The sequence below is a fragment of the Pseudophryne corroboree genome, chromosome 1 (assembly GCF_028390025.1).
Source record: "Pseudophryne corroboree isolate aPseCor3 chromosome 1, aPseCor3.hap2, whole genome shotgun sequence".
NCBI classification, from domain to species: Eukaryota; Metazoa; Chordata; class Amphibia; order Anura; family Myobatrachidae; genus Pseudophryne; species Pseudophryne corroboree.
Window position 1 is genome coordinate 718,983,109 of NC_086444.1, and position 13,317 is coordinate 718,996,425.

General features: G+C 40.3%; 1 protein-coding gene across 3 annotated transcripts in view; it reads right to left on the reverse strand.

The window, feature by feature from the left end:
- Positions 1-885: 885 nt before the first annotated feature.
- The window catches only part of NFIC (nuclear factor I C), a 380,967-nt gene continuing 368,535 nt past the window's right edge, over positions 886-13,317 (reverse strand). For 2 of the 3 annotated variants that reach the window (XM_063915491.1, XM_063915481.1), the window contains exons 11-12: positions 10,118-10,207; positions 886-4,766 (exon numbers count right to left, since the gene is read on the reverse strand). In XM_063915491.1, coding sequence (XP_063771561.1) covers positions 4,749-4,766; positions 10,118-10,207 — 108 coding nt within the window. In that variant the 3' untranslated portion in view covers positions 886-4,748. The remainder of the gene's footprint in view (positions 4,767-10,117; positions 10,208-13,317) is intronic. The other variant, XM_063915499.1, reaches the window with a different exon arrangement.

Sequence of the window (13,317 nt, forward strand, 5' to 3'; positions counted from 1 at the left end):
TCTTAGCAGAACGAATCTTGACTATATTTTTTACAGGTTTAAACAATAACTACATTTTTATAACACAAATATGCTTTACGGGTAAAATAATGTTTATCATGTACATTTTTTCAATGTATTCATTTATTATTATTTTAAGATAAATGTATTCTTAACTCCATTTCATCTATCAAACTGATTTGCAAGTTATCAAACACTGTAGAAATTAAAAATTTGCTGAAATATTTCACTCGTCTAAAATAGAAAAGAGAAATATTTACATCTTAATATTAGTTGGGGTATATGAATTCAAAATTGTGTGGCGTTCCCTTTTAGTGCCCATGAAATAAATAAAAAAACATAGAGAAGGTACAGAATGAACCCAAATCATGGCCAGCTGATATATTTGTGACAGGCATCATACATAGAATTTTATTACATTCTTTTATGTGTTTCCACACTATAAGTTCTTTCAAAGCCTCTACAATACTTTTACTACTCTGCTAAGTGCTGTTTACACTCATTTTTCTACATCAATGTTATGCAATGTTTTGAAGGCCATAAATTTGTAATTTAAATTATGCACATGGGTCACACAATAAATTCTATGGAGATTAATAAGGGTGCCACCATACACCTTGGGTCTGCTCCCAGCCCCTGGGCCACCAGCTGGATAATCAACTGTTACATTATAGAGTGAAACAGATTGTTATTAATAATTATTAATTGGGGGCATGTCACATAATGTGTGCTGCTCCCTGCAGTGTTAATGTTTAACAGCCTCTCTATGGATACATATACAGAACAAGGGAAATTAGGAATGCAACAGAAAACGACATAAAGGATGAAAAAAGAAAACCAAAATAATCAATTACAAATCCATTAACAAAATAATAAGGAATCAGAAATTATTAACTGTTTAATGTCTGTACACATTTCATATTTCCTGTATACTGAAGTCAGAGCATGCAGCAAATGAGCAAGTGGTTATTTCATCATTTATCAGAAGGCAAGGCACATAATGTGATAGAAAATTCCGTGCAAATAAGGGAAAAAAAAGATAATTTGTACATATTTAATGCTATATATATATATATATATATATTTATATATATATATATATATATATATATACTATTTTGCTTCATAGGATACTTTACGTTTGTACGCTATAGTGTTTTTTTTATATTATGGTTTTCGGTTAACCCTTCCATACAACATCTTAAAATGCAGCAGACCCCATATCAGATTTTTGTGATGGTCCCACAGAAATTATTGACACTTTCCTCGCCACCTCAAAATCCCTAAAGTCATTTTGTTTTATTTTACAATACTGCTATTTTGTATGTGACAACCCAAGCAATGACATCACTATCTAGAAGTAGAAAGCAGCCTGATGATGGACCAGATTTTAGCTGACCATTTGCAGAGAGCTCTTTGAGGATTTAGGGTTTTTTGGGTGTTAAGCGTGGGTCAGCTGAAGAGATACCAATACCACATGGAGCAGTAAAAACCCATAATAGAACTGAGCAGACATGCTGCTTAATTACTAAGTATGTATTATTATTTTTTTATTTTATTTTTTTAATCCCCTTTAAAACAGACTATTTATACATGGCAGAGAGGGAGGGATGAAGTATAAAATAATGCACTCTCTCATCTTAACTTTTAATGGGATTAGTGCCATTTTTAAATCTGCCATGCAGGTCTTCAGCCACAAGCCTGAAGGATGAGTGCAAGTAGTGGGGTAGATTGCAGGAAGAAGCACCATGCAGTTTACTCTGTAACGTGGCTGATAACTTCTGTTTAGTACTTACATTTATTTTTCAAATTACGTTTTATACTTGAGGGGCTGACTTGAGTAGTGTATGTAATTTACATATCAGTACATTTATCCTGCTTTCAATGTATGTATGAATTTGGGTATATTTGTATATATACATGTACTTAAAACATCTGCATACTGAATATATACACATATACATCATATTTAGAGCCGGATTTGTTTTTTCTGTAACTGAAGGATCATTTTACAATTGCATTATCCACACCTCTCCAATCCAACTCATGCCATAATATACCGATATAACACAATACATATGATTGATTAGTGTCAATTTATACTACAAGTCTTTTCACAAATCCGGCTCTACATATACACAGACACATGGTTGCAACATATATGTACACACACAAACATATAAACTATGTAAACACACCTTTATTACTGCAGTGACTTGAGATGCTAGACACATCTTCCATACCACCCAAATTTCCCTATTATATTGCCCAGATTTCCTCTTTGCGCCTATTATAAAGTTTTATCCCAACAATTTGGAGAGTACTATGAGTTTTAATGTCTATGACATTAATGGTAAGTTGTTTTATTTGACTGGCTTCTAATGTCTGGAGAAAGTAGGCATACAGCAGCACTAACCTACCCAATTACACACACAATTGTGGGAAAGGATTGAGAGGTTGTAACTGGCTCATTAAACGCCCATAGCTCCAGAGGACTTATCTTAATTATCACATTCGCTTGACGGCACGCCTCACTGGACGGGAGATGATTCAAGGCTTGGAGAGAGCTAAAGTGTAGTAGTTGCCCAAAGCACCCACTCAGCTTCTGTCATGTCATAGATTATGCTGATTGGTTGCTTTGGACAATTTATCCACTTTATCTATCTCTAACTTGGCTTAATACATCTCCTAGTATATGTTTTGTGACTGCTTGTATCGGCCATACTCGTTTCTGTCAAAACGCTCAAATGGAAAATAGGGTCAATTTAGTCCATGTTCTTCCCGCTTGTATTGGCGCTGATCTGATCACATCATCTCCATTTCTTCTGAGGAGGCCACAACCTTCCCTGACTAACCAGACCCCAATTGTCATGATTAGAGCTGAAATGACTACTCTCCATTTATCTCACAGTCACATATACATTAAAAGGTGAGTGCTGATTCACTTGCAAATGTGTACAGTATGTATACACTGACTGTACTTTAGTGAGTGTATTAATTGTTTTGGAGAAAATAAATCGACTTTTCTCTCAATTCTTAACTTTTATCACCAACAATGTGCAATAAAATAACTGAGCTCCTTACTCATTTCCCTTGACATAAAATAATTAGAGGTACAGTATGTGTTTTGAACTAAACTTAAAAATGCACTAATTCAATTTGAATACAGAATAGGATGTTTTAATGTCATAAATATAAAAAGTATACCTGTTCTATCTTTTATTGACGTGAGTGCAAGTGTGCTTGAAACAGATAATATGTTTGGGATGGCCAGTTTGGTTAGTCCTCAAAATGAGCACCCGTCCAAAAACAGACTGGAGACAGAATCATTACGTTTTTAGGGTCATAAAATATGATAGCACTGGATATCAAGTAATATTGTCCAAATGAACACACCTGTAAAATCTAGTCCTCCAAGTCAGCCTTTCAGCAACGTCTACCTAAATTTATGTTTATATATAAATGCCATGCACTATTCATGGTAACGGCCCTCTTTTTGCATATATGAAAACTTGGAAAGTACGCAAGTCACTGCAAGTCAGATTTGACAACATTGCATGTGTGTGTATATGTATATATATATATATATATATATATATATATATATATTTATATATACAAACTTGCAACAGCATATACAGATGTTAACACATTTGCTCTATGGAAACACATATACATTTGCGCACATGTAGATTATAAATCATATAAAAAAAAACCTCATGCATAATATTTGAGATATCTGAGATTATAGAAATATCAGGCATCACTCTTGACATGCAAAGAAGAGTGTGTAAAAAGATCCTGGATTGGTCTCAAAACATGGAAATAAAGTTTATTTTCTGTGCATGTCATGAGTACTGGCTGATAATATTTGAATTACTATTTTGACTTGGGCACCAGTCTCTGGTTTTAAAGAGAGAGGGCCTATTTTTCTGCTCACACGCATATATATCTTCATTATGTAATGCTGTTTAGGCATTTCAGACTTAAACATAACAAGCTGAGTTTTTATAGTGAGATTGCACAAAATATTCTATGGCCTATCAACAGACTGGAAATGACTTGGAGATGTATGACTACCCTCTATTTCTCTGACAGTCACATATACATTATATCATTAATTTGTCTCAAAAAGGTGAGTGCTAATTCACTTGCAAATGTGTATGTGGTTCAATAGGTACACTGCAATTATGAATAAGACCCAAAGAGAAGGTTAAGGTGCATTCCACAATATTTTGTGTATCCCTCCCTAATGCCAAGCTTTCATAAGCCAAAGTCCTTCAGCCAAAAACAGGATAAGCTTTTCTGGGATGGAGCAGAATAGAGTAAATAAACAATGAAGGTATATCATTTGCATAATAACATTAATAATAATAATAATAATAATAATAAAGTATATCCAGGAAGATCTTAGTTCTTCCTCCTTCTTGCTGGTTGGACATTCAACCCTTTTGTGAATGGGCTAAGAATGATAGGATAATAAAATCATATAGATATATTTTTTCCAATAATCCATGATGCAGGAACACCAGCCCCGTGCCTGTCTTCTGAAGAGAACGACCCATCAAAAGATGACAGATTATTCTTATTCCTCATCTCCCACTGACCACTGCAGGCATTTCTCTCATTCATGGAAAGAATATTTTTGCAAAGAGATGCTTTGAGCTGTTGTCCTGTGGACCTGAAGCTTCGCAGAGACTCTCACTTTCTGTCTGCTGGTTCCAGTGGATGGGAGGTAGGTCAGGCTGCTAACCCAAGTACCAAGACTGAGGAAGATAGACAGTAAGAATGTTACATTGGGTCAGACAGTTTACAAACTCTTACTAATAGTGTCAAATAAGAAATAAGTCAATTAGCTCAATTCTGTCTCAAAATAATTATTCTTTAAAATAATATTTCGTAATAACTAATTTGTTCAATAAATTATAATATAATACTGAATGTCACCTCGGTTGCTGCAATCCTTTGCCCTCAAGGACAAAGAATCCAAAACTCCAGTGTTAGAAAATGTTTACCATTAAGCATTACAATCAAGTTAAATTGGACCGAGGGTAACACTAAAACGGGGGCTAGATGTCAAACACAGCAATATATTTATATAGGCTAAATTGGCAAATCTCATCCTGTGCGTTTCATTGTGTCTTCATATTGATCAACACAGCTGGAGTTTATGAAATGTTGACTATGATGGCCATTTATTTTTTCAACCTTACTATGTAACACCAGCAAAACTATAATAAACAAGTTTAATTACCTAATTATGCCACATACAAGTTTATGTCTATGCAAGGCAGAAGCAACTAACCATCATTCCAGTACTGTACGCAGTGTGTAATAGACTAATTTTGTGTATCACTTGATGAACCCACAGGTTTGGGTTCATAAGGACTCATCATAGAGTTAATGATATTTCTGAAATCATTTGGAATAACATGTTCTTATCATTTTTATCTGTTTAGTTATCATATTTGATATGCTACAATTGGAATTATTAAAGTTAGCTGGGCTAGAATTTTAAAGTATCAGGGCATAAAAGTTGATCTCCAGTATTCATTTCGTTTACAGTTAGCAAACGTCTAAGAGGCAGATGTATTATTAATTACATTTTTCATGTGAAAATTACCACTTTTATTGTGACTATAATAAACGGCTTTTCACCAAAATGTATCAAAGTGAATTAAAATTCAAAAAGTATATGTTCCTGTGATAAGTAGAAAACTGTCAAAATCTCCTCAACATAAGACCGCAAAAAACATTTATAGTAAGGTGATTACAATTTAATAAACATAAGTATTCTTTAAAATGTTTCAAAACTATTATATTAAAAAAAAAATTAAGGACATGGGGGGTTATTCAGATTTGTTAGCAAACAAAAAAAGTTAGCAATTAGGCAACACCATGGGGGTCATTCTGAGTTGATCGCTCGCTGCCATTTTTCGCAGTGTATGCCCCGCAATGCGCAAGCGTGTCGTACGGGTACAAAGCGGATCGTAGCCGGGTGATGGTTTTAACGGAGAATCTATTCGCACAGCCGATCGCAAGGTGATTGACAGAAAGAGGGATGTTTATGGGTGTCAACAGGCGTGTCCAGGCGTTTGCAGGGCGGGTGTCTGACGTCAATTCCTGGACCAAAAAGACTGAAGTGATCGCAAGGGCTGAGTAAGTCCAGAGCTACTCTAAAACTGCGCAATATGTTTTTGCAGAGCTCGGCTGCAAAGGCGTTCACACACTTGCAAAGCGAAAATACACTCCCCCGTGGGTGGCGACTATGCGTTTGCACGGCTGCTAAAAGTAGCTAGCGAGTGATCAACTCAGAATGAGGGCCTATGTTGCACTGCAGGTGAGGCAGATGTAACGTGAAGAGAGAGTTAGATTTGGGTGGGTTATATTGTTTTTGTGCATGGTAAATACTGCCTGCTTAATTTCCACACTGCAATTTAGATTTCAGTTTGAACACACCCCACCCAAAGCTAACTCTCTCTGCACGTTACATCTGCCCAACCTGCAGTGCACATGGTTTTGCCCAATTGATAATTTTTTTTGTTTGCTAACGAGCCCGAATAAAGACCATGGTACAGAAACTTTTACTTTTTAGCAAATGTTATCTGATTATTTCGGGAAAAAAAGTTTAATTCATTTTATTGATATACTTGGATATAAAAAGTTAAAGATATCAAGTGATCATGTGAAAATGGGTGAGGCAGTAACTAGGGAGGACGGTGTTAAGTTTAGCTAATATGAAAGTAAGATGGGTGTATAAATTGGGTTTTTAAGGGATTATCATGAAAACCATGTGTAAAGTTCTATTAAAAAAAAATCATGAAATTTGCCTTGATATATCTGCCCCAAAATGACTATATATGAGGGTGAGCATTAAGTTCCTGGATACACAAAACGTATTATACTGTATTTACAAGGTGAACATTGCATTTTTTGAAAGTATTCACCAAAGGAGTCTTTGCAAAGTTGCATGTGCTCAAACCACTTGGTGAAGCAGCTGGAGCAGTCTGAAGCAGGTATGTCTTCTGCATGCTGGATGAATGTTTCCACTGCAGATTCCAGTTACTCAAAATGAATCTCACGCATCTGGCGCTTTATTTGTGGGAATTTGCAGAAGTCACAGGGGTCCAGGTCTGGACTGTATGGTGGATGACCAAGCTCCTTGATGCGTTTACATGCCAGAAAATCCACCACTTGCTCGAACTTGTGGGCAGGTAATATAAAATGGTAGCTGTTCAATCAATTTAGTAATACTTTCCAGATGCATGAAAGGAAGGGGTCATTTTAAACAAGAAAAATAAAAAAAAATTCCCAGCACACCAAGCAATGAGACTTGAACACTTATGGGCCCTACACACTTAAAGATATAACTGAACGATATGAACGTTCTCGTTAATTAATGAACGAGAACTCGTTCATATCGTTCAGTGTGTAGGCACCAACAATGAATGATGCGCGGCCCCGCACTCATTCATAGTTGGTGCCGGGTCGCTTATGCATGCAAGCCACTATGGACAATCTCATCCATATTAGCATGCACTGCTATGGAACCGGGTGACGGGGGGGAGTGAAGAATCTTCACTCCCCCGTCACTCCCCCCCTCGCGCTGACGGGTCACCGATCGGCTGTATTGGCCGTCGGGCATCTCGGCGGCACATCGCCGGGTGTGTAGGGCCCATTAGATGCATATATCTGCAAAGATATGGTTAAGCCACCAGGCCTCGGCAAGGCTTCTGATACTGGTGGTCCCTAACGCTACATGATAATAACACCCACTCTGGGTCTGGTTATATAATCATGTCTTATTACTGATATTTCTTGGTGTGCTGGAAATACTCTTTCTTTTACTTGTGGGTAGGTGCATTGTCATGATGGAAAAGAGCACCATGAGTGTAAGTTATTGGATGCACCTTGAAATGGCTTCCAGCACTTGCGGCAGGCATTAGTTGGTGTACCAGTCCCCAGTGATGGTGCGTTGATATACAAGTGGTACTGTAGCTACATGACCAGTTTTGGCCACAACAACAGCCATCATCTGCTTGGCCATGCTGTGCTCACGTTGGAACTTCTGCAGTGACGCACCTCCAACTGGGGTCAACTGGGCTGACTGTTGTTTGATCTCAGGGTCAAAACTTTAGATCCAAAATTTATCGCCAATGATGATCTCCCAGACAAAGTTTGAGTGAATGCCATCAAGCCTGGCCAGCATGTTGCGGCACCAAGTCACCTGAGCTTCCTTCTGCTCAGGCCAAGCATTTTGTGGAGTATTAAGTGGATGGTTCCAGATGAGATGGAGGTCACCCTGGCATCCACCTCACCTATGGCCCGCATGGCAGCACATTGTCCTAAGTGATGGCAGACACAGGTCTGCCGCCCCATCTCCTGCACTGAAATTCTGCAAACAACTCAAACACAGTGGAGGAAGTAGTCTGTGACCGATTAAAACATTTAAAGATTAATAAATCACCAGGGCCCGATGGTATTCATCCAAGGGTTCTAATGGAGCTTCACTCTGAACTGGCAAAACCGCTATCTTTGATCTTTGAGGATTCAGTTATATCAGGTATGGTTCCCAAAGACTGGCGTATAGCGGAAGTAGTGCCTATATTCAAAAAGGGAAGTAAAGCTGAACCAGGTAATTATAGACCAGTTAGTCTTACATCTATAGTGGGGAAAGTATTGGAAGGTATTCTAAGAGATAGTATTCAGAAGTTCCTTGAAACCAATAAGGTCATTAAAAGGAATCAACATAGGTTTATGAAGGACAGATCCTGTCAAACCAACTTACTTGGCTTTTATGAAACAGTAAGCGCAAACCTAGATCAGGGTAAAGACGTGGATGTAATCTTTTTAGACTTTGCCAAAGCGTTCGATACTGTACCACACATGAGACTTATATACAAGCTACAAGAATCAGGGCTAGGAAGCACAATATGCACTTGGGTCAAAAACTGGTTAGATAATAGGAAGCAGCGCGTTGTGGTTAATGGATCTTTTTCAACTTGGACTGAAGTGCTAAGTGGTGTGCCGCAAGGCTCAGTATTAGGGCCGCTATTGTTCAATATTTTCATTAACGACCTAACAGAAGGTCTAGAGAGCATGGTGTCAATTTTTGCAGATGATACCAAATTGTGTAAGGCTATAAATACAGAGGAGGATGCCGAGTCTCTTCAGAACGACTTAGTTAAATTAGAAGCATGGGCAGCCAAATGGAGAATGCGCTTCAACACAGACAAGTGTAAGGTAATGCACTGTGGTAACAAGAACAAACATTACACCTACCTACTAAATGGGGTAAAATTAGGGGATTCTGTACTGGAAAAGGACTTAGGTGTCCTCATAGATAGCAAGCTAAGCAGTAGTACCCAAAGTAGGACTGCAGCAAAGAAGGCTAATAAGATATTAGCATGCATAAAACGGGGTATTGATGCTAGGGACGAGAGTATTATACTCCCGTTATATAAATCACTAGTGAGGCCACACCTTGAATACTGTGTACAGTTCTGGGCACCGTACTACAAAAAGGATATCCTGGAGCTTGAAAAGGTACAGAGGAGGGCGACCAAACTAATTAAGGGCATGGAGACGATGGAATACAAGGAAAGGCTTGAAAGACTAGGCATGTTTACATTGGAAAAGCGGAGACTAAGAGGGGATATGATCAACATCTACAAATATATAAGGGGACAATACACAGAGCTTGCGCGGGACCTGTTTTTGGTTAGATCAACACAGAGGACTCGTGGACACTCGCTCAGGTTAGAGGAAAGGAGATTCCGCACAATACGGCGTAAAGGCTTTTTCACGGTAAGGACAATACGTGTTTGGAATTCCCTGCCCGAGGGAGTTGTAATGGCGGAATCTGTCAACACCTTTAAGAATGGGTTAGATAAATTCCTAATGGATAAGGATATCCAGGGGTATGGTGCATAGTCATGCATTATAGTTACTATAAATAGGGATAAAATGCAATGGCTGACAGCAGCATCGGTCAGAAATTTTAGTCAAATCATCATGCATAGGACACCACAAATAGGTTGAACTCGATGGACAATTGTCTTTTTTCAACCTCAGATACTATGTTACTATGTTACAGTGGTTTGGATGGTGCTTCTACCCTAAAAGCAGCTTGCAGTCGGTCAAAACTCTCCTGCTGTCGCAGACCACGCTCTTGTAGTTGTAGAAGATCATGGCTCTCCAGTGGCCTCTGTTGAGCACAATAATGAGTTCATAAAAGAAATGAACATGCTGAATTCTTCGGTGTGCATTGCTGCTTACTGTATATATGGTTCTGTGCCTTGACATTTCCCAAGAATTTTAGTCAGAGATTACAGTTTGAGTTTACGACCAGGCAATCAGATTGTGTCTACTCTACCTGTGTACTGCACATCCAGAAACTTATTGCACACAAGGATAAAAGGTATACACGAACCAATAAAAATTCCATATCACAGTGCTGTCTGGAGATCAGGACAAAAGCCCATCCTACCCTGTAACTAAGGGGTGGCCAGACTTTTGGAGTCGGCGATCTACTTTGAAAGCTAAAAAGCTTTTGTGATCTACCTAGGAGGAATAATAGCGCGCACAAAAAAGGGGCGTGGCATAACAAAAAGTGGGCATGGTATAACAAAAAGTGGGCATGGTATAACAAAAAAAGGGACGTATCCTTGCTGCACAGAGTGTAATGATAGCCTCACACGAAATAACACATTGGCCCCCACAGGTAAAAACCTCAAACACATATGCTCCCACAGTGCCGGATACACACATGCCCCCACAGTGCCATGTGCCCATAGTGCCAGATATGCCCCCACAGTGCCAGATACAGATATGCCCCCACAGTGCCATGTGCCCACAGTGCTAGATATGCCCCCACAGTGCCAGATTATAGATATGCCCCCACAGTGCCAGATATGCCCCCACAGTGCCAGATATGCCCCCACAGTGCCATGTGCCCACAGTGCCAGATATGACCCCACAGTGCCAGATATGACCCCACAGTGCCAGATTATACATATGCCCCCACAGTGCCATGTGCCCACAGTGCCAGATATGCCCCCACAGTGCCATGTGCCCGCAGAGCCAGATATGCCCCCACAGTGCCACATATGACCCACATTGCCAGATATGCCCCCACTGAGCCATGTGCCCACAATGCCAGATATGCCCCCATAGTAGAGCTCACCGTTACTGTGAGGCGAGCGCAGCGCAGCGCTTCTCCTGCCTGCCGCCCTGCTTTTCAGTCTGATCTCCGGCGGTGACGGCAGCCAGCGTGTATGTCTCAAATCAGGCGCCGGTCCGTGAGCTCTCATTGGCTAACGAACCGGCACCTGATTTGAGCCATACACTCTGCCGTCACTGCCAGAGACCAGACAGAGGGGCAGGGCGGCAGGCAGGAGAGGCGCGGCTTCGGGTGGCTGGGCGGAGGATCGCGATCGACTGGTTGCATGTCCGCAATCGACCAGTCGATCGCGATCGACTGTTTGGCCACCCCTGCTGTAACTCACCTGCTACACAGGCTTGAGATTATGCAGAATTGATGTCAGCTAAAAGTTTTCGGGTAAGACTTTTTTCTGAAACCCTTCAGCACCATGACTGAAGTATAATAAGCTTAACTATTGCTGTCACTCTACAATTTACTTATCTTTGCAGCCTTTCTGTGTTCTGAAACTGCTTGGATAATGGGTTTCTGGAGAAAAGATTTAAACATTAAGGACCTTATTCAGTAAGGATTGTAGATGCTGCTTTTTAGTAGAATCTACAATCGCAAGCTGGGGGTTGCCCATCGCAGGGTAAGGTCACCCAGCATGCTAAACAATGCCCACCCTCTGCGATCATGCTGTAATTGCGATCGTGCCGCAATTACAGCATGGTCGCAGAAACTGTGGATGCCTCCTGCCGGCGCAGCCTGGCTGCGATGGCAGGAGTCCTGCTGCCATTTTTTCGATCAGAGCGGCTGCGTGTGACGACACACAGCCAAACCGTAAACTCCGCCGACACGCCCCCATTTCCCCACCACAGGCAGAGGCGTTCGCAGCCAATGCGATCAGGATGGGACCTATGAAACACCTGGCAAGGGACTATGGGCCAAATTCATGTTGGATCACACTGTGTGATCCAACCGCAAATATTGAGAGAAAGATGCGGGCGCATGCGCAGCGCTCATTCTGCAAATGTGCCCGCATTTTCTTTGGGGGTTTGATTGACAGGCAGAGGCGGTCGCGGGGTGTGCAACGCTCCGTTTCCAGGAAGGAAACAGAGTGTTGTGGGGGCAGTGCAGCACGAACTGGGGCATAATCACGGTGGCTGATGTGACACACAGCCGCCGTGATCGTTAACATGGCGGCAGGAGCCATCCTTAGTTTCTGCTAACACACAGAAATTGCGATTCGTTCGCAATTTCTGCTTGTTGAACGGAGGGAGGCACCGGTCAGCATGCTGGATGGCCTTGCCCAGCGATGGGCTGCCCCCAGCATGCGATCCAAAGTATTGCAAATTCTGCTAATCAGCATAATTTGTAACCCTTACTGAATTAGGCCCTATTTACACATTTCAGGGGTATAGGCTGATTCGTCCGAATGCAAGGTCTTTCTATATGTGGCTGACATTGCACTTTTACTAACTAATCTGTTGATTTAATTTCCAAACCCCTCCTAGACATGCAATTTATCCCAGTTAAGATTCATTATACCAAATCAGTATCACTTCTAATTCATCAATCTTCCCTTTTAGAAAACCTCCAACAAACAAATGTTAGTAAATGAGATGTCATTCAAAGTGCACTATCTTGGCTTTCATATACAGTGCATCCGTAAAGTATTCACAGCGCTTCACTTTTTCCACATTTTGTTATGTTACAGCCTTATTCCAAAATGGAATAAATTTATTTTTCCCTCAAAATTCTACACACAATACCCCATAATGACGATGTGAAAAAGGTTTTTTTTTTAGATTTTTGCAAATTTATTAAAAATAAAAAAATAAAAATCACATATACATAAGAATTCACAGCCTTTGCTAAATACTTTGTTGATGCACCTTTGGCAGCAATTACAAAGTCTTTTTGAACATGATGCCGCAAGCTTGGCACACCTATCTTTGGGCAGTGTCGCCCATTCCTCTTTGCAGCACCTCTCAAGCTCTATCAGGTTGGATGGGAAGTGTCGGTGCACAGCCATTTTCAGATCTCTCCAGAGATGTTCGATTGGATTCAAGTCTGGGCTCTGGCTGGGCAACTCAAGGACATTCACATAGTTGTCCTGAAGCCACCCCTTTGATATCTTGACTGTGTGCTTAGGGTTGTTGTCCTGCTGAAAG